Genomic DNA, 17,545 nt, shown 5'->3' with positions numbered 1-17,545 from the left:
AAAAGGAGGGAAGTGGAGAGAAGGAGAGGGCACCTTGAGCTCCTTGTTCACCATGAGGAAGTTGGCTGGCTTCAGGTCTCCGTGCACCACTCGCTGCTCGTGAACGACCTGGCGAGAGGGTCGGGGCTCGAGGGGAGGAGAAGACGCGGCGCTACCTGCACGGCCTCGAGCATCGCCTTCCAAACCCCTCGGAGCGAGCGGACCTGCAGGGGATGGCAGTCAGGAGGTTGAGACGAAAATCATCAGGGGGTGCGTGAAGGAAGGGGCTGAAGGGAAGATAAGGTGCGGGGAGGGAGGAGAAGCAGAAGTCGGATGAGGAGTTGGAAGATGGAGGGGAAGAAGAACGAAGAGGAAGAGGAGCTAGTGGTGGATGGCTGACTTGTCTCTTGTGCAGAGCTTGGGCAAGATCCTGCCGCATGTCAGTGACAACATTCCAACTCCTCCGACAGCTTCACCTGCTCTCCACATTCCATCACCATGTAAACCAAGTCATCTCCGATCTCATAATCTTCCATGTGAATGATGGAAGGCTGCCCCCTGTCACCGTCATCACCATCACATTCCTGACAACACAACTCCCCTTCACTGTCCTTGTCTCTCGCTCCCCTCTCCCCTCTCCCCTCTCCCCTCACGCTCCACCTCAAGGCGATCAGCAGGTCGATCTCGTTTTGCACGCTCACTCTGAGCTCTTCGTCGCCTTCCAGCTGAAGAGATTTCAGCAGGAGGAACGACGACCTCCTCCTCTCCATCACCTTGATCTTCTTAATGGCCCAGATGCTGTTCGGGTCGTCCTTGAGGTGAACTTTGTACACTTTCCCTCCTCCTCCCTTCCCCTTCACTTCAATCTGCTCTTCTCGTCAAGAGCAAGCACGAGGCAGGGCAACCCGCCTACCTTCTTGTACAACTTCGAGTTGACGGAGATGTATCCCTGGAACCGCAGGCGTCAGAGTCTGCAGCTTCGCGCTCCTGTTGAGAAACCTTGGGCACCTCTTGCACTCTTGCCTGCTATAAACAGTCGCGTCAGAGTCCAGCCCTTCCATTCCCACGAGTCGTCAGCTACCTGCTCGGCCTCCATGCTACTTGCCAGCGGCCGGAAAATCACCTCCTCGACCTCCCTCTCAATCCTACCCGACGGTCTGGAACCCAACATGCTGGGCTGAGGCTGGGTCGGGAGATCTGTCGATGACAGTCAGGGACTCTCGTAAGCCCTTGGAGGCAGCAGCACCGGAGAAGGAGGGAGAGCCGCCGCATTTGCCTGCCCAGAACGAGTTCAGCCACTCAGGCAAGTTCAAACCCCTCCCGTCCTACCATTGTCGATCGGTTGAGTTGGCATGTCCGACAGATGATTTTGTTCCTATGGAGACAGTGAATGCGTTGAGGGTTCAGGTAGCCGGGCAAGACCTGCGTCAGAGTTCGGTTCACAGAATCGTTGGACGTGCCCGAAGAGATGCTGAGCGCAGGTCAGCTCGAGCTGGAGAGAGGAACAGGCACGAACCTGTTGTTCCCTTCACTGGAACTTCTTCCTTCCTGCTCTGTGATGGGAGGCTGGGAACGAGGTCAGGCGCTCATACAACCATGGGGAAGCTGCGGTCACAAGGTGTTGGATGCCCTTGGAGGAGGGGGGGATCTCTGCTGATTCAGCAGAATGCTCCAAAGTTTTCTCACTGCCGCAAGGATTCATCTCGAGGCGAACAGCACGCAGCACGTAATCATGAAGCCCTACCTTGTTCGCTCGGAGACTTCGACGGGATCGACTGACGAAATCTGTCAGGAAGACATGCTGCCAGCATGACAAGTCCCAACCTGTCTTGGTGGCCTCTTCATCCTCAGCGACAGCCTCGTTGGGGCAAACTCGCCTTGCTGGACCAGCTGCTGCAATTCAAACCGGCGCAGGAGAACGATGGAGGGGAATCACCTCCCAATCCCGTTCTCTTCACGGAACGCAAGGCTCCGCGTCTGATGGAAGAACTCTTCTTCTCCTCTGGTTTTCCGTCCGACTTCGCGGATTCCGTTTCCGTCCGACTTCGAAGTGAGGTTCCCTTCGAGGCACTTCCATGCATGTCCTTGCTGAAGACCACAGTCTCCTCTTTCTCCTCAATTGCAGCCTGAAGCATTCAAAGAGCATCATGTATTCGTCATGACTTCAGAGTCGGCAAAGGGATATGACAGGACAGCGCTGGGGAAATATCACCTTCTTTGCGACCTTTGGAGTCTTGTCCGCCTGTGGTGGAAGATCATCACATTGACACCAGGAGTCTGTATGGTGACCTTGGTCTGGAACACAACGGTATCCTCCTTTGGCTGCTTTGAAGATTTCAGGAAGCAGAACCAAAGCAATCAGGGGGAAAACCTCTTGCACAGGCGGAGCAGTCTGAGTCGACCCCGATGCCTAGAGAAAAGTCATCGCACGCCAAACTCTAGCCAGAAGAACTCTCTACTTTTTTGTCCAACGAGAGCATCGACCGGACCTGAACGTAGAGCATGTCAGTTGTCTTCACGGAAAGAGTTAGTGTGTACCTCGGGATAAGATTTCAAAACTTCATGACAAACATCTTGAAAGGGCTTCCCATCGCTACAAACGCTTTTCAGAAACATCAATCGGGTGAGCAACTTTCTGACCCTCCAGATTTGAGCAGGTCATCGAGGACAGACACAGGTTGGGCACCATTCTCTTTCCCCTCCTGCACAGAAATGCATGATCTCAGGTCAAAGCAGTGGGGTTGGTGCTCCACCTGAATAGGCTTGTATGCTTTGTCTCCTGAAAGAAGTCCCTGGTGTATCCATCAACTCTCGAACCATTATACAACAAGATGATGAGAGTGCCTGCTGGATATAGACAGCAGCACATTTTCTTCCAATGTGCCATTTTCGCATAAACTTCGTGTACGACAATCCCTCATCCGGGTCAAGAGTTATCCGGTAGAGCCAAAGAGAGATGTAGGTCTGCATCAACACATCCTCAATCCCTCATCGTATTGCAAGCACAGCGCCAGACCTCGTTGTCTTTATGAGAAGAAATCTCAAGCTCCTCCGTGCCGCTGCCGGACCCCAGAACTCGTTCGAAGAGACGCTCGAGTCTCGCCTGTCAACCAAAAAGAATGAGCAACATGACTTGCCTCTGTACCTGACAAGACAACTTCACCCTGTCAGCTGCTGTCGACATGGGCAAACTCCGAAGTATCTTGTCCCACTGCAACATCCGGTGAGCCCATCGCAATCAATGAGAAAAGCAATCACCTGGTCTAAGGTCTTGGGGGCCTCTCCTGTCTTGGAGCTCGGGGTGAATGTGGGTTTGTTAGATGGAGTTTCTGTATCTTGGTTCACAACACTGAAATAGCAATCAAACAGCAAGGTGCGAGTGCCTGAGCAAGCATGGCTTCCAGGATGCACAGGGGTTGCAGATGCAGGAACTGGCTTGCCGATCGGAGTGGCGAAGGGAGGCGGAAGATTTTCTTTGTCGAATTCATCTGATTCCAGGGTATTAGAAGGATCATTCACTGTCATGAAGTTCACCTGTGTGGGTACGCGAGGAACGAGTTTGACGAGTCTGTGTCATCGGGGTGGAGGGAACGGCGCCGCTCATTCTGGTGTGAGTTCGTACATCATGGAAAGGTTCAAACGGTAGAAGCCCCTTACCAGAAAGTTTCGGATGCCCCAAGAATTAAAATGTCATAAACTTTGTTTGAACTAATTCAAGCAGGAGTCAGACTGCGGTTCAACAAAATTCAATGTGGAGAAATCTTTGTATTTATAGATGACTAAATGCTTTATCACTCCTGATTGTTCATTGCTTGAGCATAGGATCGTTCTATTCCTCTTCCATGTCTATAATCATTTTCATCCCTTCCTTCATGCTCGCCGTGGAATCCTTCTTTCGCTCCACAACCCCTTCGTCGCCCAAGTCTAGATTGCCATCTCTCCTCCTGATCCTTCCTCCACACTTTTCCATGCTGGTCATGCTCTGTCTGTCTACGTATACCCAAATCTTCTTTCTTCGTCTCTTCTTCTCTCACTCTTCTCGCATCTTCTGCCATCGTCACCACCCCGGGATCCCGTCGGGTACCCATCGGCCATGGTCGGATTCAAATTGAATTTTCACACCGGTTATTTTCTCTGTTAATTGGAGGGTAGGGGTAATTGATCCAAACTTCCAAACTTCTCAATGAACTTCGTTTGAAAACTTTGGAATTGATCTTCCTCTGGTAGAACTTTCAAACTTTCTCAACTAACTACCCCTACCCAGGTTTCTAGTAGGAAACACCCCTCCCGTCTACGTCGAATCCTACCACCCCCACCCCTAGGCCATCCCACCGTTTCCCCTCCCGGCCGCTCATGCACACCCTGCGCAGCAGGTTCAAGCTCAGTCCCAGCGCCGTCCTGTTCTGATTTCTTCGAGCCATCCTTCGGCCCCCGACTCTCTTTGCTCTTTCTCTCTGGCTAGATCCTCCGTCATGGCAAACATGATCCCCAACATGCTGTTGGTCTTGGTTTCTCTTGTTGCAAGCAGTATTCAGGTCGCATCAGCATCTGACGAGAAAAGCCTCCCAAGTCAACTCATCGTATGTTCCAGCAACCGAAAGTCACTGATCACTTCATTTCTTCAATCTTCAGCCCATCATGCCACTCTTGTGGACCATATGCCATCTGTCCTGCGCCTATCAGGAGGCAAGAAGGGAACTGCCTCGCAGGGAAAGCATGGGACAGGAGCGAAGTCTCATCCCGGGTACAAGTATCACATGAGCTATCCGCGTAAAAGTCGCCATAGCTCTCAGAAGATGAAGCGCTACACCCTCAAGAAGAATCCTGAAGGCATGGGAAGACGCCGCCACATGAAAAAAGTGTTCGCTCGGTTTAAGACTGGCTTCCGTAGCGGCATGCCGTTCACAGGACGAATCAAGAAGGTCAACGAATCATAGGACAGACTTGTCTTCCAAGTCTCAAGCAGGTTTCAGCTACAACATGAAGATTGCTTTGCAAGTAATCTTTGATCAGCTCCTCTTGTAATTTAGCAGTATCAGTGAGTGACCCAAAAGTGTGACTATAGCAAGCATGATAGTTGGCACAAAGAATCACATACTTTTCAAAATAAATTACAAAGCAACCGGCTTCTTCTTCTTCTTTTCCTTCTTCTTCTTGCCTGCCGCGGGGTCGAGATGAGGGGAACGACAAGGAAAGGCTTCATCTACCTTCACTGTGCTTGCTCTCTTTGGACGAAGACTTACGGGTTATCTTGTCATTGTCTCCATCTGCATCTCATCCGTGTAAGAGACATCTGGCATCAGACAGTGGCAGTGACTACCAGCAAGGTTTTGATCCGGGCTCTGACGGTCTTCGTGGAAGTTTGCAGCAGTCGGGGTACACCTCAACTGTATATCGTCAAGGATCAGGACAGGCAGTGCCGAGACTGAAGGAGTACCTCATGATCCTTCTCCTTGCTCTTTGAGTGGCCCTTGGAGACGCTACTGGCCCTTTCAGGAGCCTCTGTGCTGGCATCAACGGATTGAACCAAGGTGCCTTGTTTGGTTCGCTTGGACTGACGCTTTGCACTCGCGACATGCTCACCGTTTCCATCCTTTGATGCAGCTTCAGCCCCGTCCTCAATCATCTCCGCCAATGACCTTGACTGAAACGTATCTTGATTTGCAGTCTCAGCTTGCTCGGGCTCCGATTCATCCCTCAGGCCATCCAAGGGAGGAAGATCGGAATCCTTCGGATCGAGCCTCCTCCGGATAGCGCTGGGCCCACTCTCAGTTCTTCCTCCGATCTCCTCCGCTGTTTGTCTGCTGGCATCTCTTAACTTTGTCCTGTCGTCACCTTCTAGTGGGATTGTCCTACTGTTCTTGTCTGCCACGTCCGCGTTCATGATCTCCGCCTCATACCGTTGACCGGCAAATCTTCTCAACCCCTCAGCTGGCCTCGCCTTGACTTGACGAGCAATAGCAAGCCTACTGGATAATGAAAGATCCTTGATCTGGCTCTTCAGCTCACTCAGCTCGATTTCTGCGTCCTTAGTCTCTTCCATCAGTTGAGAGACACTTGATTTCAAACATCGGGTTTCCTCCTCGCACTGTTTTGAGGCAACCTCGAGGCTGTATGCTTCTTGGGATGAAACCTGTGCCAGATCCTTCGCTTTCACCGCCTCGGCCTCCTTCTTGCGCGCCATCTCAGCGTTTCTCTCTGCTTCCTTGGCTTTGCTGCGCCAGAGGACTTGACTTCGATGTAATCCTGCTTCCCGCTTACGAAGTTCTTCCATTTGCTTCTTGGCATCTGTTTTCTTGTCCCTGATCGAATTTTCAGCTGTCGCCAACAAGTTCTGGAGCTCCAGAAGGTTCTGATCATTGTTCTCGTCCGTGGGGGCTCTCTTCTTCAGCCTCTCTCTGAGGGCATGGACTGAAGCCGCGTATGCGTCTACCTTACCTCGCTCAATGCTTGCTGCTGGAGCATTGAGACAAATCACATACAGAGCGAGCAAAAGGATGCATTTCTTGCGATCGAGAGATCGGTTCATGATCCCTCTTCTCCTTCTTCGCCGCCTATCATGCCCTACTCCAGCGCAGGGACAAGCGCAGCGTCGATTTCGAAACCATTGCGAGTTTGAGGGCAGGCTCTGGGGCGGGCTGGCTGCGGGCTGGCGCGGGCAGGTGGCGCGGGGTGAAGGGTCGATGAGGGGAAGAGGTCCATTGAGCGGCGGCGGACTCAGTCCGGAGTCCGGCCGGCGGTCCGATCGGTCACTGGCATGCGCCCCGAGTCCGGGTCTCGCTCGGCTGGGTCGCAGTGCTCAGTGCTGCACTGCGGCACGTAAATACGCCGTGACTGAGACGAGGAACTTGGTCGACAGTCATGTTACTGCATTCACTGCAAACCTACTACACGCGGCTATGCGATTCCTCAACTAGTCTGAAAGTTCTCATACCAGTCCGTTATCCTTCTATCCCTCAGACGACGGCCAGAGCCTCGTCCTCCTCCTCCGAGAGCCCGCCACCTTCCTCCTTTCCGCTCATCCTAGACGCGCCGCTGGGACTGTCTTCTTGGGCCAGGCTGCACACAGAGCCGTCACGTAAAAGGAAAGGAGGCGAAGCGGGGGTTACTCTGCTCCTTCTATCTCCTGCGACTTCACGACTTTGCCGCGTCTCTTGTTCAGCATCTTGACGTCACTGTAAAGAGTTTGTCAGACGAGCGAGGCCGGCCGGCCGGCCGGCAGGCAGGCAGGAAGGCAGGACAGAAGAGGACAGGCAGGGCCAAGGAGTTGGCGCAGAGGTGAAGGGGGAGGAGCAGCATACTTATCCACTTCCTCGAGCTTCTCTTCATCATCTTCCGCGTCCCTCCACTCTCTGATGGACTTGAACACCTGCAGCAGGTGAGCCCGCTACCCTCCTCCTCCCCAACCTTACCAGAGTGCAGAACTCCTCTTCGTCCACCATGCCGTCGCCGTTGTCGTCTGCGGGGGGATGAGCTTGCGGGAGAGCGCTAAGTATGTCTACCGATCATGTCGATCATGGCGCGAACCTCCTTGAGCGAGATGCTGTGAGAGGGTGAGGATGAGCTGAGAGCCGCACGCGAGGACCTCATGCCCAGGTTCTCAAACGCTTCCTTGATCTCCGAGGCGGTGAGCTATGAGTCTTGTCAGAGACGGGAGGAGGAAGAACATTAGAGGGAGGGAGAGGGGAGGAGGGAAGGGGAACGGAGGACAGAGAGAGGAGGAGGAGTGGAGGGATGGGAGGCAGCGATGTCTTCCATCACCTTGCCGCTGTTGTCGTCGTCGAACTGCCGGAAGACACGAACAGCTTGGTCCCGGAGCTGGAGCAGTTGAGGAGGACAAGGGGAGGGGAGGGGCAGACCTTGGTCAAGTCCTTCTCGTCATGCAGCCCCAGCGCCCGCAGCATGGCATTTGCCTGAAGATGAGAAATCACAAGCAGCAGGAAGCTCTTTGGTGATGGTGAGGAGGAGAAGGGAGGGGATCGATTGGCGGAGGAATGAGGAGAAGGCAGAGTAGATGTCTCCGGAGGCTGAGGAGCAAGACCAAGACCAAGAAGAAGGGGGATTGGGGAGTTTGCGATAGGAAGAGAGCGTGCGAGTACATTCTTCTTGCTTTTCTTCGACTCCTCTGCCGCCATCTGCACCTCATCAGCCTTCGCTCCCAAGAAGGCAAGACAAAGCTCACCCTCTTGCCCTTCACGTCCGTGCTGTACCAGTGAATCTTGCAGCGGGTCAGCTCCCCATGCCCCTCCGTCTCCTCCCTCCGCTCCCTCCACCTCCACTCCATCCTCTCTTCTCTCCTCCACCTCCTTCCCCTCCTCTCTTCTCTCCTTCCCTTCCTCCTCCTCCTCCTCCATCCCCCTCTTCCCTTCCTCCTCCTTCCCCCACTCTCCTCTCTCTTCTCCCACTTCTCACCTCTTCGAACGCATCGTGCTCCTTGTCATCGCAGTATTTCCATCCCTCTCCTTCAACCCACACGTGCGGTACATCTGCATCCATGGTCAAGCGCAGCAGACACGCGCGGCGCGACGAACCGAGGAAGCTGACGCCGGTATGGCCCACTAGCACTTGCCTCTTGATGCCGGCTGTGCCCTGCACGTCGTCCATGGCGTAATGGCCCAGGACCTTTCGGATAAGGTCTGCAGCAGAAGCCTCGCCAGCTGCCTTGAAGTCGATTTCTGGCATCCTGTATGCTCGTGATTAGTAGGTTTACGGAGGAGGCGGAAAGGGGTTGGAGGGGGAGGGGGAGGAGTGAGAGGGGAGGAAGAGGTTGAGGAGGGGAGGAGGATGAAAAGGAGGAGTGGATCATGGAAGGAAAGACATGGGGGGGGGTTAAGGAGAGAGTGGCAGGAAGAAGTAGGATCAGCGGGGTTAGCAGAAGCACAAGGACAAGACTTAGCTACTTTTTCTTCCAGTAATCGTCTTCTTCCAGGGAGGTCTTGGGTTTCTGTGAGTCCTTGTTCCTGTCGTTTCCCTCCACCATCAGCAACCCTGACTTGGAGATGACTCGATATCTCTTGCCCACCTCCTGCCAACTCGTCGTCAACCTTCTCCCGTCCTCCCTCACTACTCGCCTGCAGGGCAGGAAGCGCCTCCTGGACTTTGGTGTTGGCCTCCTCCAACTTGCCCATCTTCTCGTAGATCCTCGCAAGCTCACTGTCGACGATCGCGATGCCCAGCCTGTGTCCGACGCGCTGGTAGGCCTTGAGCGCGAGGTTGAGGGACTCAATGCGATGATGCTTGTGCTTGAGCTTCTTGTAGATCGCTGCGAGGCTCCTGTAGCAGTTTCCCTCCCCCACCAAGTAGTGGATCCTCCCGAAGATGGCGAGCGCGTTGTTCATGTGCTTGATCGCATGCGCGTACCTCGGCCTGCCCTCGCCCATGAAGATGTGAGTCGAGGTGACGAGGCCCATGCATCGCTCGCTCTCGCCCTCCAGGAAGTCCGAGTGTGCCATGTGAGCGAAGGTCTTGGCCTCGCTTAGGTGTCGGATAGCAGCTGGGTACTCGGTAAGATTGTAGCAGCACTCCCCCAGCAGCTTCTTGGCGAGCGCCACACCAACGAGGTCGTTCCTGATGAGGAAGATAGTGAGGGCCTCTTGAATGTCTTCTCGTGCTCGAGCAAGGTTCGATATCGACAGTGCGTACTCCGATCGGTTGCAGAGAGCGCTGGCGAGCCGCCACGCGCTCTCGCCCTCTCGGAACTTCTGGATGCTGAAGTTGATGGTGCTGAACGCTCCGAGCATGTCGCCGGTTGCTGCCTTCAGCTGGCTTGCCAGCACCTTGAGCACAGAGATCCCCTCCTCGCTGTTGACCTCGCGGTACGCCTTGAGCCCGTGCTTGAGGTACTCGCTGCTCGCCGGGAAATCTCCTGTGAGCAACTCGATCTCCCCGAGCGCCGTCAGGCAGTCTCCCTGCCCGATGGGCGAGCCGAGGTGACTGAAGGCGATCACCGACAACTTCTTGGGGCACTCCAGCAAGTAGCCGTTCTTCAGGTCCTCCATCGCCGAGTCAAGAGCACCAACCATGAGCTTGATCTCGCCTGACAGACGGAGGCCACGGGCGAGGCTAGCTGGACCCTTGACGGGATGGTCATCCAGGCGCCTCTGAGCGATCGACGGGCCGGTGATCTCGTACTCGCAGACGGTCTTGAAGAAGAAGCAGGCAGTTGCACAGGCGTCAAGGGCCTCCGGCAGGCGGTTGAAAGACATCAGGATGATTGCAAGGGTGTAAGAAACCTTCCCGATGCTCTCGATCATCTCCGTGTCTGTGCCGCAGATGTCAGCGCGCAGCATCACCTCCGCGTCTGTGCAGGAGAGGATGTTGGACTCGATCATCGAGAGCATCATCACGGCAGTGGCGCTGTCGTTGTGCTCAATGCTCTGGAGCACATCCTCCGCATGGCGCTCGAGCAGCGGAAACATGAGCTTGAGGTACCGCCTGCTCTCCTTTGGGAACGGCTCGTTCATGATATTCACCACCTTGGCCACGCTCGTCCTCAGCTTGAGGACCGCGCTCTTGCTCGCGATCGCTTCCTTCAGGGAGCAGGTGGTCCCGTCGAGATTCAAGACATCCACGAACTTGAACGAGTTGATCAGCCAATCGAGAACTTTCTCGGCCTCGTGCACCAGCGCCGTCACGTCCCGGTACAGCACGCCTCCCGGGAAGAACACAAGGAACCGCACGAAGTTGTAGGCACGTTCGAAGTGAGTCGTGGTGTGGCCCAGCGCCATCTTCATCCAGGCACACAGGCACAAGGAAGAGCCGTAGACCGAGCCGTCCAAGTTGAGGATCACCCGCGTGCCGTCAGCCCAGGGGTCCGCGTCGATGAGGCTGGCCCGTGTGTTCCTGACGTCGATGTCCTTGAGGGTTGAGATCACGTCCTGCATCTCGGCCGGGCTGATCTTCTCCGAGATCAGCGACGCCGCCAGCCTTGCAGCGAAGGGGTTGCCGTTGAGGTAGTCGCAGACGACCTCCGACGACGTGAAGCGGTAGTCCTTGCCCGGGGGGAAGTCGTAGCACACGAGCTGCGCGAGCTCGTTGTGGTTCAGCATGGTGAGGCCGATGATGTTCTCGTAGGGGATGCCGCACGCGCTGTTGCACGTCATAATCATGCTCATCCCCGGGCATCCCTCCAGCAGGTCTGTTATGAAGGTGCGCATCTCGCTCAGCCCGATGTCCAGCAGCCCGTCGACTCCATCCAGCGCCAGCAGGAAATTTGCGCCATGAATGTCCCGAATGATCTCCTTGACCGACACGCTCAGCAGCCCGAACGACGTCCCAAGAACGTAAGCCAGGCGCTCGAAGGATCGGATGTCTATGCAGTCGACGAGGAAGACTCCGTCCTTGTACATGTACCTTCCCGTCGGAGACTCCTCTGCTCGCACCTGCAGGGTGTGCAAGACGGCACGGAGGGTGTAGCTCTTGCCGAACCCGGTCTCACCGATGATGGTGTTGAGCCTCTTGAGAGTTAGAGACTCGATCACGTGATAGACTGACTCTGTTCGGCCTATGAACGGCGAAGGCATCTCGATGAACTTCTGGCTCGCAAACAGATCAATAACTTTCTCTTTCGGCTGCCACAACCGCGGCGGGTATCCTCGACCAGGGCAACGGCTCACGTTCACCATGATGGTGGAGCGCGATTCGTGCTCTCTTGAAAGCTCATCGAGGGAGATGACCCTTGGCAGGACAAGCAGCTTGCTGACTTCAATGATGGCTCCTTCCTCTTCCTCCTCGTCGATGAACTCCTGCTCCATCTCCTTCTTCAAGATCGCTTGCGCAGTGTGCAGCGCAGCATGAATGCGCAAGAAGCATTTCCAGAAGAACTGGCTACTGGCATCATAGATCTTCGAGTGCAGGATGTACTTGCCAGAGCCTGGCTTCTGGGAGTCGTAGCCCTCCAACCGGTACATGCTGGAGATCAGAAACGCGTCCTCCGGGTCTCGAATGTGTTGCCACAGCTGCATCATGTACGGGCGTTTGATCACATGAATCGCTCGAATCAGATCCTCGCGCATGGAGGCTAGAGAGTTGCTGAAAGCTTCTTCGATGGAAACTTCCGCCTGCTCCTCCAGATCGGTAGGAGCTGTTTGTGACGCCATCTGCTCATAGAGCTTGTTGAACTCCTTCTCAAACTCAGCGGCGCTGATGGACCCACTCTCATCCTTGTCCGCCCTCTTGAAGAGGAAGTTGGCGGTCTTCCACACGTCACCTTGGCCAGGCAACGGGTTTCGAAGGAGGTAGGAAACAACTTCATCCAACGAGATCTCGCCGCTGTTGTCCTCGTCGATGTCCTTGAACCTCTCTTGCAGCTCAGCGCTCAGTCGCTTCACACGATAGTTGTCGACGTCTCGTGTGGTTGCCGGTTCTCCGCGCTGGATGCAGACAGTCACAGGCACAGCAAGCCCGCGGTTGGTGACGCGCCGGAAGGTGAGCTCGACGTAGCTATCCGGCGGCCCTCTTAGGACACGGATGACGTGGCTCAGGTTCTTGCCGAACACATCGTGCTTCTTGCCCTTCTTTGCCGGCTTGTCTGAGTAGGGGTTGTAGGGCTCCAAGACGTCCTGATCCAACACTGTTAGGACAACCCAAAGTCTTCACAAACGAGCTTCACCTGTACATCAAGAAGGCAATCGCCGACCCTGACGACGCTCTCCCTGCCATTGATCGGGCCGCTGTACCCCTCGTTTGCCCTCCAGGCTGGGCCTCCCTCTGCGATCTCACGGACATACAACCCCTTGTCTGGCCCTGGGGCAAACACGATCCCCACTCCGCACTCGCCCAGCGGCTGCTCCTTCTCCTCCTTTCGGAATTTCTGGAGGAGGGACTTCATTGGTTCCCTTCCTCGAGGTTCAAGGAGCTGCTCTCATCTCTTGTTGGTTGTCGCTCGAAGGCCGACCGTCCTGCAAACCATCATTCAGGCTCCTCTTAGTTTGTGAAGAGGAAAACTATCCAAAGTTTGCAGTGCCGCCGTATTAGTTTCTCGTCCTCACTGCTCCTCCATTCAACATCCTTGCACTACCCAGTCTCTGCCCTCGTATCTCTCATAATGCGGCATGACCGGTTGAGTCGCACATCGCACTGCCTTCATCACCTTGCACCTAACAGCACTTTTCACAGCTTGTGAATGGCATAGACCGCAACATACAGTCTGAATCCTAGAAAGCACGGTGTCCCACACATGCAACAACACAGTTAGCGACCATATCCATCATCATCTATCATCTCTCTCGCCATCTTCATCCTCCTCATCGCCTCTCTACAACTTCCATCGCTCGCCCGACGGCTCCAAAAGCCATGGACCTCATCCCCGCTCACCACACGGGCCGCACTGAGCGCACTGAGAGAGCCTCCGGCCAGGCCTCCGGCACTGAGAGGGGCCCGGGAAACGCCGTTGTGGTGGGCTCATAACCGATGAACCGTATGCTGTAGCGAAGTAAGAGCAGGTAGGTGATTGACTTCTGAGATAAGAGTATTTATGAAGTAGAGTAAGGGGTCATGAGTAAGAGAGGAGAGTGAGAAGAGTAACTTTTTAGTAAAGCAGAAGAAAGAGAAAGTAAGAGAGAAAGAGAAGAAAGTGAAAGAGAGAGGAGAGAAGGGAAGAGAGAGGAGAGAGAGAGGCCCATGCAAATATACAGATAACCAGGGGTATTTCCCACCCCGAGGATGCTTCCTCTGGTCGCGGCCATCGGTGATCTGATTGCGAATAGTCGTAATGGAGGTCTGGGCTCTAATATATGAACCATGTGATCCGTCAGGAAGTCACCGGAGACTCAGAAGAATTGCATGCTGATATTTACTTGAGGATTTGATAATTCTAGCTTACATAAAAGGCAAGTTGCCGCGGTGTTCCGGGGCATACTATTGGCTTTATTAGCCATAGACTCACTGTGTGAGTGATGCCGCTGCTGCCTCAAGGTTTCCGTGGTGCTCTTCCAGCGCCCTCTGAGCCTGCAGAAGCCAAGTCCGCACTCAGTCGCTCCACTGTCGTCCCGATGGCTCTCGCACTCACCTTTGCCCGGTCAAATCCCATCTCACACAACCTGATCAAGTTATCCTCCATCGTCTCCGGGTCCACTCTCTGTCATCGACGTTAGCCAGACAACAGAACCATCAAACAGACGCTGCAGCACCGGCGGCATGCTGCTCGGCGCTTCACTCGGGGCGAGGCCCTCTTCCCTGGGTACTTGAGAGTATCCTCCCCTTCCGTCGCCGCCCGCCCCCAAACTCTGCAGGAGTCTGCCAAGGGGCCTTCCTGATGCTGTCAACCACGCATCAACAGCTTTCAACGCAGACTGAGAGATGCTACACCTGAGGTTGGCTCTGAGCTGCTGGTCGCTCCCCCAAACCACCCGCCAGGTTGCGGTGCGGTAGACCCTTCAGTCCCATCAAACTTCGGCCGACTGCAGATGTTCCCCTCACCTAGCGAATGGCCAGAGCCCTGGAAGGCTGAGAAGGAAGAAGTTCCGGGCTGCGAAAGGCATTGAGTCCTTTGCGAAACCACGGAGGATACAGCACGTTCGACGCGGCTGCGCGATGCTGATCTTGTTGGCCTTGACGGATGACCCCTCCGCTCATCACATTCCCTTGAGTGCAACTTGAGTGACATGATGTAAAGGGAGTGACCCACCGGTCGAGGATTGAGACTGTCCAGTAGATGACGACATCCAATTGCCAAGCCCCCCCCCGCCGTCGGTGGGGTAGGAAACGAGAGCCCCTGTCCAAGTCAAATGCCCCCTGATAATATCAAAGTGTGAAGTAAGCATCTCATCAACTCAGAGCTAGCAGCACTCACGGTGAACTTGTAATCCATGTGAAGTACCTCGAAGTTTCCCACGATGAGAATTTCTGTTCTGAGGGCATGACACGCTCCAGGTAGCCAAATTGGAAGGCGTATCCGACCAGGATCCCGCACAAATTTTCCTGTAGAGGGTTATCAAGTGGAATTTTCCATATCATCCTGTGACACACCAGTACGCTTGCTCCAAGCAGAGCGAACAAAATAAGAAGGAACCAAGGATAAAATTTCGTTGGAATGTTGCAAAGACCCCAAAATGACATGAAAGGGTGTGGAGACCTCTGTGTATGAATCACAAGAAACGCCAATACCGATACCCATAGACCTGCACATATCACACATGTTCAGCATGCAGATGATTCGTGAAGAGCTTACCGTTGGCACAGTTCAGAGGTGATAAAAGATGCATTTCAGGCAGGATTGGTGCAAAGAAGAGTGCAGCGAAGGTGAACAAAATATTCGCTGAAACATTGATAACCATGAACAAGTACCCAAACGCAAGAGTTCCAAACATTCGCTGTACATGAACACATGTCAAGCAGCCCCATCGGAACAGAAAACACTCCTCACCTCGAATTGGCTTCCGATACCCCCAAACACTAGGCACCCAATCAGCACCCCGAAAATGCCTTGCTCAACAAATGGAGAGGTGAACCATCGCCAGAGCTAAGCACGAGGGTGAGAAGAGCGAAATTGCAGCAAAGCTACCTGTAGGTAGAGGATTGCTCCAGGACAAGTGGCGAGCTTCAATGACAGACCCTTGGTTCGTCACCCCTGTCAGTCGCACTCTTTGTGTAGAATCCATTGCACTCACCGGAAGGAGAATGACATCTACCAGCCACAGCCACACTGTAAGGGTACACACTGCTCTGGTCACCAGAGGAGATCTGTAATACCTGCATATCCCTAGTGTCAAGAACCTGTTTCCTCCAGATCCAATCTGCGACTTTCTGCCTGGTTTGCCCCCACCTCTCTCGTGACCTCGTCATAAAGAGGAAGGCGCTGTCTCCTGCTCCTACTGTCTTCTCTCTCCGCATGCAGCATCCGCCATGTTCGCTCACCTCGCCATCATCGAGTCGTCCTCAAGCGGCACTACGCTCCCGCCATGCATCCCACCAACTCTTAGACCCTCATCCCCTCATCACCCACTTAAACAAGGTGTGAAACATGTCCGCCTCGGAATAAAAGACAGAAAAAAGTCTTCTATATATATTATCACTGTCTTCTAAAAATCTGAGGGGGATTCGCAAGTTAGATCCTTCCAGAATCCTTGGAAGTAATTTTCCTCAAGTTCAATTCTTTAGAACTATTTTGTGACTTCCTCTCGGAAATTTGGCAATTCTGCCTCACATATTTCATGCTTTTACAGCTTTATATACAAATCAATGCATGTCCAGTAACCCTGCCGAAAAGATCAAGGCACGAACCTAGCCATGCAGGCACTGCTCTTGCTCGGATCGTTGAGCGCCTCGATGGCATTCGCGCCCTCCATGCCTGGAAGTTTCATGGCAAAGGCCGCAAGATCTTCTAGCATGCTCGCAGCTGGTCTGTCACCCCTCAGGAGGACAAGCTGTGAGGTTCTTGGAGGATCCCAATCTCTCAGAATGGCGTCCAGCGGAGACTGTGCTTGCACCATCATCGGGGCAGGGAGGATTGGAACGGCTTTGAAGGAGATGGGGAAGGCATCGGGGTTTGACGACGTTGTGGTCAGACGAGGAGAGAAGATCCCTGCTGAAGGCAGCGGCCCAATCTACGTGACGACCAGGAATGATGATTTGAAAGGTGTAATTTCGGCCTGCCCGCCCAGCAGAAAGGGCGACTTGGTGTTCTATGGTCAGAATGGTTACATCGAGGATTTCTTGAAGGAAGAGAAGGTCTTCGACGACTCGACCAAGGTGCTTGTGTACATGGCAGTCGCCAAGTTGGGCGACAAGCCCACCGACGGGATCACCGACCTGAACCCTGAGGGGTTGACGGCAGCGACAGGCAAGTGGGCGGAGCAGGTTGCAGCGAGGCTCCGGGGATCAGGACTGACGTGCAATGTGCTCAACGAGGACGAGTTCAGGGCATGCATGTTCGAGAAGCACATGTGGATCTGCACGTTCATGCTCCTTGGAGTACACCATGGCGGGATCACGGTGGGAGAGGTGGAGAGCAAGCACAAGGAGGACGTGTTCAAGATGGTCGAGGAGATGAAGAAGTGCCTGGAGGTAGAGCGAGGGATCAAGTTCAAGGATGGAGTGCCGGAGCGCCTGTGCGCCTACGCTCGTTCTGTCGCTCACTTTCCCACTGCACTCAAGGAGTTCTCGTGGCGAAACAAGTTCTGGCTGGACATCACCAGGGCCCGGCAAGGGAAGGGAGCAGAGGACCTGACACCCTTCCACACAAAGCTGCTCCTGAAGGCAAGAGACGACGGAGCCGTCAAGTTTGACTAAGAGGAGAACGACGATGGTAGCTGAATGAATCCTTCCCCATCTACCCCTGTGTACCCTCGTCCCTCCACACAGGGACGGAGATCCTATTTCATTACATCGGACAGAACAAACTGCCGTCCCCCAGTGGGGAGAAGACACAACACCTGCCATGGCGTCACGATCGCAACAAGAGGAACTAGTGGTAGTTACCTGTGCCACATGATGGCGTCTGACCTTGAAATCGCCACCTTCTCCCCACTTTGCTGCGTCCTGCCCTCAACCAGTGAACGAGGCTTGAAGGAAGCAAGATGGGAGGGAGGGGGGTAGGGAGGAGGGGGAGGGAGGGAGGGGAAGGAAG

General features: G+C 54.4%; 7 protein-coding genes across 7 annotated transcripts in view; 2 read left to right on the top strand and 5 right to left on the bottom strand.

Annotated features, from left to right (window-relative positions):
- Window positions 1–3,504, bottom strand: part of GUITHDRAFT_136848 (hypothetical protein) — a gene marked incomplete at both ends in the record, with an annotated part of 5,866 nt that extends 2,362 nt beyond the window's left edge. The window contains 27 exons of the mRNA XM_005835261.1: window positions 34–108; window positions 156–203; window positions 380–409; window positions 456–537; window positions 640–704; window positions 753–845; window positions 893–928; window positions 979–1,002; window positions 1,061–1,176; window positions 1,226–1,255; window positions 1,309–1,354; window positions 1,402–1,450; window positions 1,496–1,545; window positions 1,595–1,664; window positions 1,724–1,754; window positions 1,804–1,869; window positions 1,916–2,105; window positions 2,192–2,221; window positions 2,242–2,301; window positions 2,351–2,389; window positions 2,439–2,468; window positions 2,518–2,572; window positions 2,620–2,681; window positions 2,733–2,771; window positions 2,996–3,082; window positions 3,125–3,190; window positions 3,238–3,504. Coding sequence (XP_005835318.1) covers window positions 34–108; window positions 156–203; window positions 380–409; window positions 456–537; window positions 640–704; window positions 753–845; window positions 893–928; window positions 979–1,002; window positions 1,061–1,176; window positions 1,226–1,255; window positions 1,309–1,354; window positions 1,402–1,450; window positions 1,496–1,545; window positions 1,595–1,664; window positions 1,724–1,754; window positions 1,804–1,869; window positions 1,916–2,105; window positions 2,192–2,221; window positions 2,242–2,301; window positions 2,351–2,389; window positions 2,439–2,468; window positions 2,518–2,572; window positions 2,620–2,681; window positions 2,733–2,771; window positions 2,996–3,082; window positions 3,125–3,190; window positions 3,238–3,504 — 1,836 coding nt within the window. The remainder of the gene's footprint in view (window positions 1–33; window positions 109–155; window positions 204–379; window positions 410–455; window positions 538–639; window positions 705–752; window positions 846–892; window positions 929–978; window positions 1,003–1,060; window positions 1,177–1,225; window positions 1,256–1,308; window positions 1,355–1,401; window positions 1,451–1,495; window positions 1,546–1,594; window positions 1,665–1,723; window positions 1,755–1,803; window positions 1,870–1,915; window positions 2,106–2,191; window positions 2,222–2,241; window positions 2,302–2,350; window positions 2,390–2,438; window positions 2,469–2,517; window positions 2,573–2,619; window positions 2,682–2,732; window positions 2,772–2,995; window positions 3,083–3,124; window positions 3,191–3,237) is intronic.
- Window positions 3,505–4,327: 823 nt separating this feature from the next.
- On the top strand, window positions 4,328–5,061 carry RPL37e_2 (large subunit ribosomal protein L37e_2, cytoplasmic type). Its single transcript, XM_005835351.1, has one exon. The coding sequence runs from the start codon at window positions 4,452–4,454 to the stop codon at window positions 4,914–4,916; it is 465 nt and encodes a 154-aa protein (XP_005835408.1). The 5' UTR covers window positions 4,328–4,451; the 3' UTR covers window positions 4,917–5,061.
- A 29-nt stretch (window positions 5,062–5,090) lies between these two features.
- Window positions 5,091–6,508, bottom strand: GUITHDRAFT_105944 (hypothetical protein; the record flags this gene model as incomplete). Its single annotated transcript, XM_005835260.1, has 4 exons — window positions 5,091–5,137; window positions 5,187–5,246; window positions 5,300–5,366; window positions 5,417–6,508. 4 exons carry the CDS (start codon window positions 6,506–6,508, stop codon window positions 5,091–5,093), a joined length of 1,266 nt encoding a protein of 421 aa, XP_005835317.1.
- Window positions 6,509–6,935: 427 nt separating this feature from the next.
- GUITHDRAFT_105943 (hypothetical protein) lies at window positions 6,936–8,661 on the bottom strand (the record flags this gene model as incomplete). Its single annotated transcript, XM_005835259.1, has 12 exons — window positions 6,936–7,038; window positions 7,089–7,154; window positions 7,281–7,348; window positions 7,392–7,438; window positions 7,482–7,522; window positions 7,565–7,611; window positions 7,741–7,797; window positions 7,839–7,892; window positions 8,079–8,114; window positions 8,162–8,197; window positions 8,392–8,465; window positions 8,511–8,661. The coding sequence occupies 12 exons, from the start codon at window positions 8,659–8,661 to the stop codon at window positions 6,936–6,938; spliced, it is 780 nt and encodes a 259-aa protein (XP_005835316.1).
- A 214-nt stretch (window positions 8,662–8,875) lies between these two features.
- On the bottom strand, window positions 8,876–12,808 carry GUITHDRAFT_105942 (hypothetical protein; the record flags this gene model as incomplete). Its single annotated transcript, XM_005835258.1, has 3 exons — window positions 8,876–8,967; window positions 9,044–12,539; window positions 12,590–12,808. The coding sequence occupies 3 exons, from the start codon at window positions 12,806–12,808 to the stop codon at window positions 8,876–8,878; spliced, it is 3,807 nt and encodes a 1,268-aa protein (XP_005835315.1).
- A 1,052-nt stretch (window positions 12,809–13,860) lies between these two features.
- On the bottom strand, window positions 13,861–15,884 carry GUITHDRAFT_136846 (hypothetical protein; the record flags this gene model as incomplete). The annotated part of the gene is made up of 11 exons (XM_005835257.1): window positions 13,861–13,926; window positions 13,988–14,056; window positions 14,287–14,368; window positions 14,398–14,446; window positions 14,606–14,712; window positions 14,798–14,898; window positions 14,947–15,098; window positions 15,149–15,290; window positions 15,344–15,439; window positions 15,588–15,669; window positions 15,835–15,884. 11 exons carry the CDS (start codon window positions 15,882–15,884, stop codon window positions 13,861–13,863), a joined length of 996 nt encoding a protein of 331 aa, XP_005835314.1.
- Window positions 15,885–16,377: 493 nt separating this feature from the next.
- Window positions 16,378–17,420, top strand: GUITHDRAFT_157525 (hypothetical protein; the record flags this gene model as incomplete). Its single annotated transcript, XM_005835256.1, has 2 exons — window positions 16,378–17,175; window positions 17,394–17,420. The coding sequence occupies 2 exons, from the start codon at window positions 16,378–16,380 to the stop codon at window positions 17,418–17,420; spliced, it is 825 nt and encodes a 274-aa protein (XP_005835313.1).
- Window positions 17,421–17,545: the final 125 nt, after the last annotated feature.

The sequence above is a fragment of the Guillardia theta genome, assembly GCF_000315625.1.
Source record: "Guillardia theta CCMP2712 unplaced genomic scaffold GUITHscaffold_22, whole genome shotgun sequence".
NCBI lineage: Eukaryota > Cryptophyceae > Pyrenomonadales > Geminigeraceae > Guillardia > Guillardia theta.
Note: the sequence above shows the minus strand (reverse complement) of the source record. Positions and strands in the feature narration are given on the sequence as shown.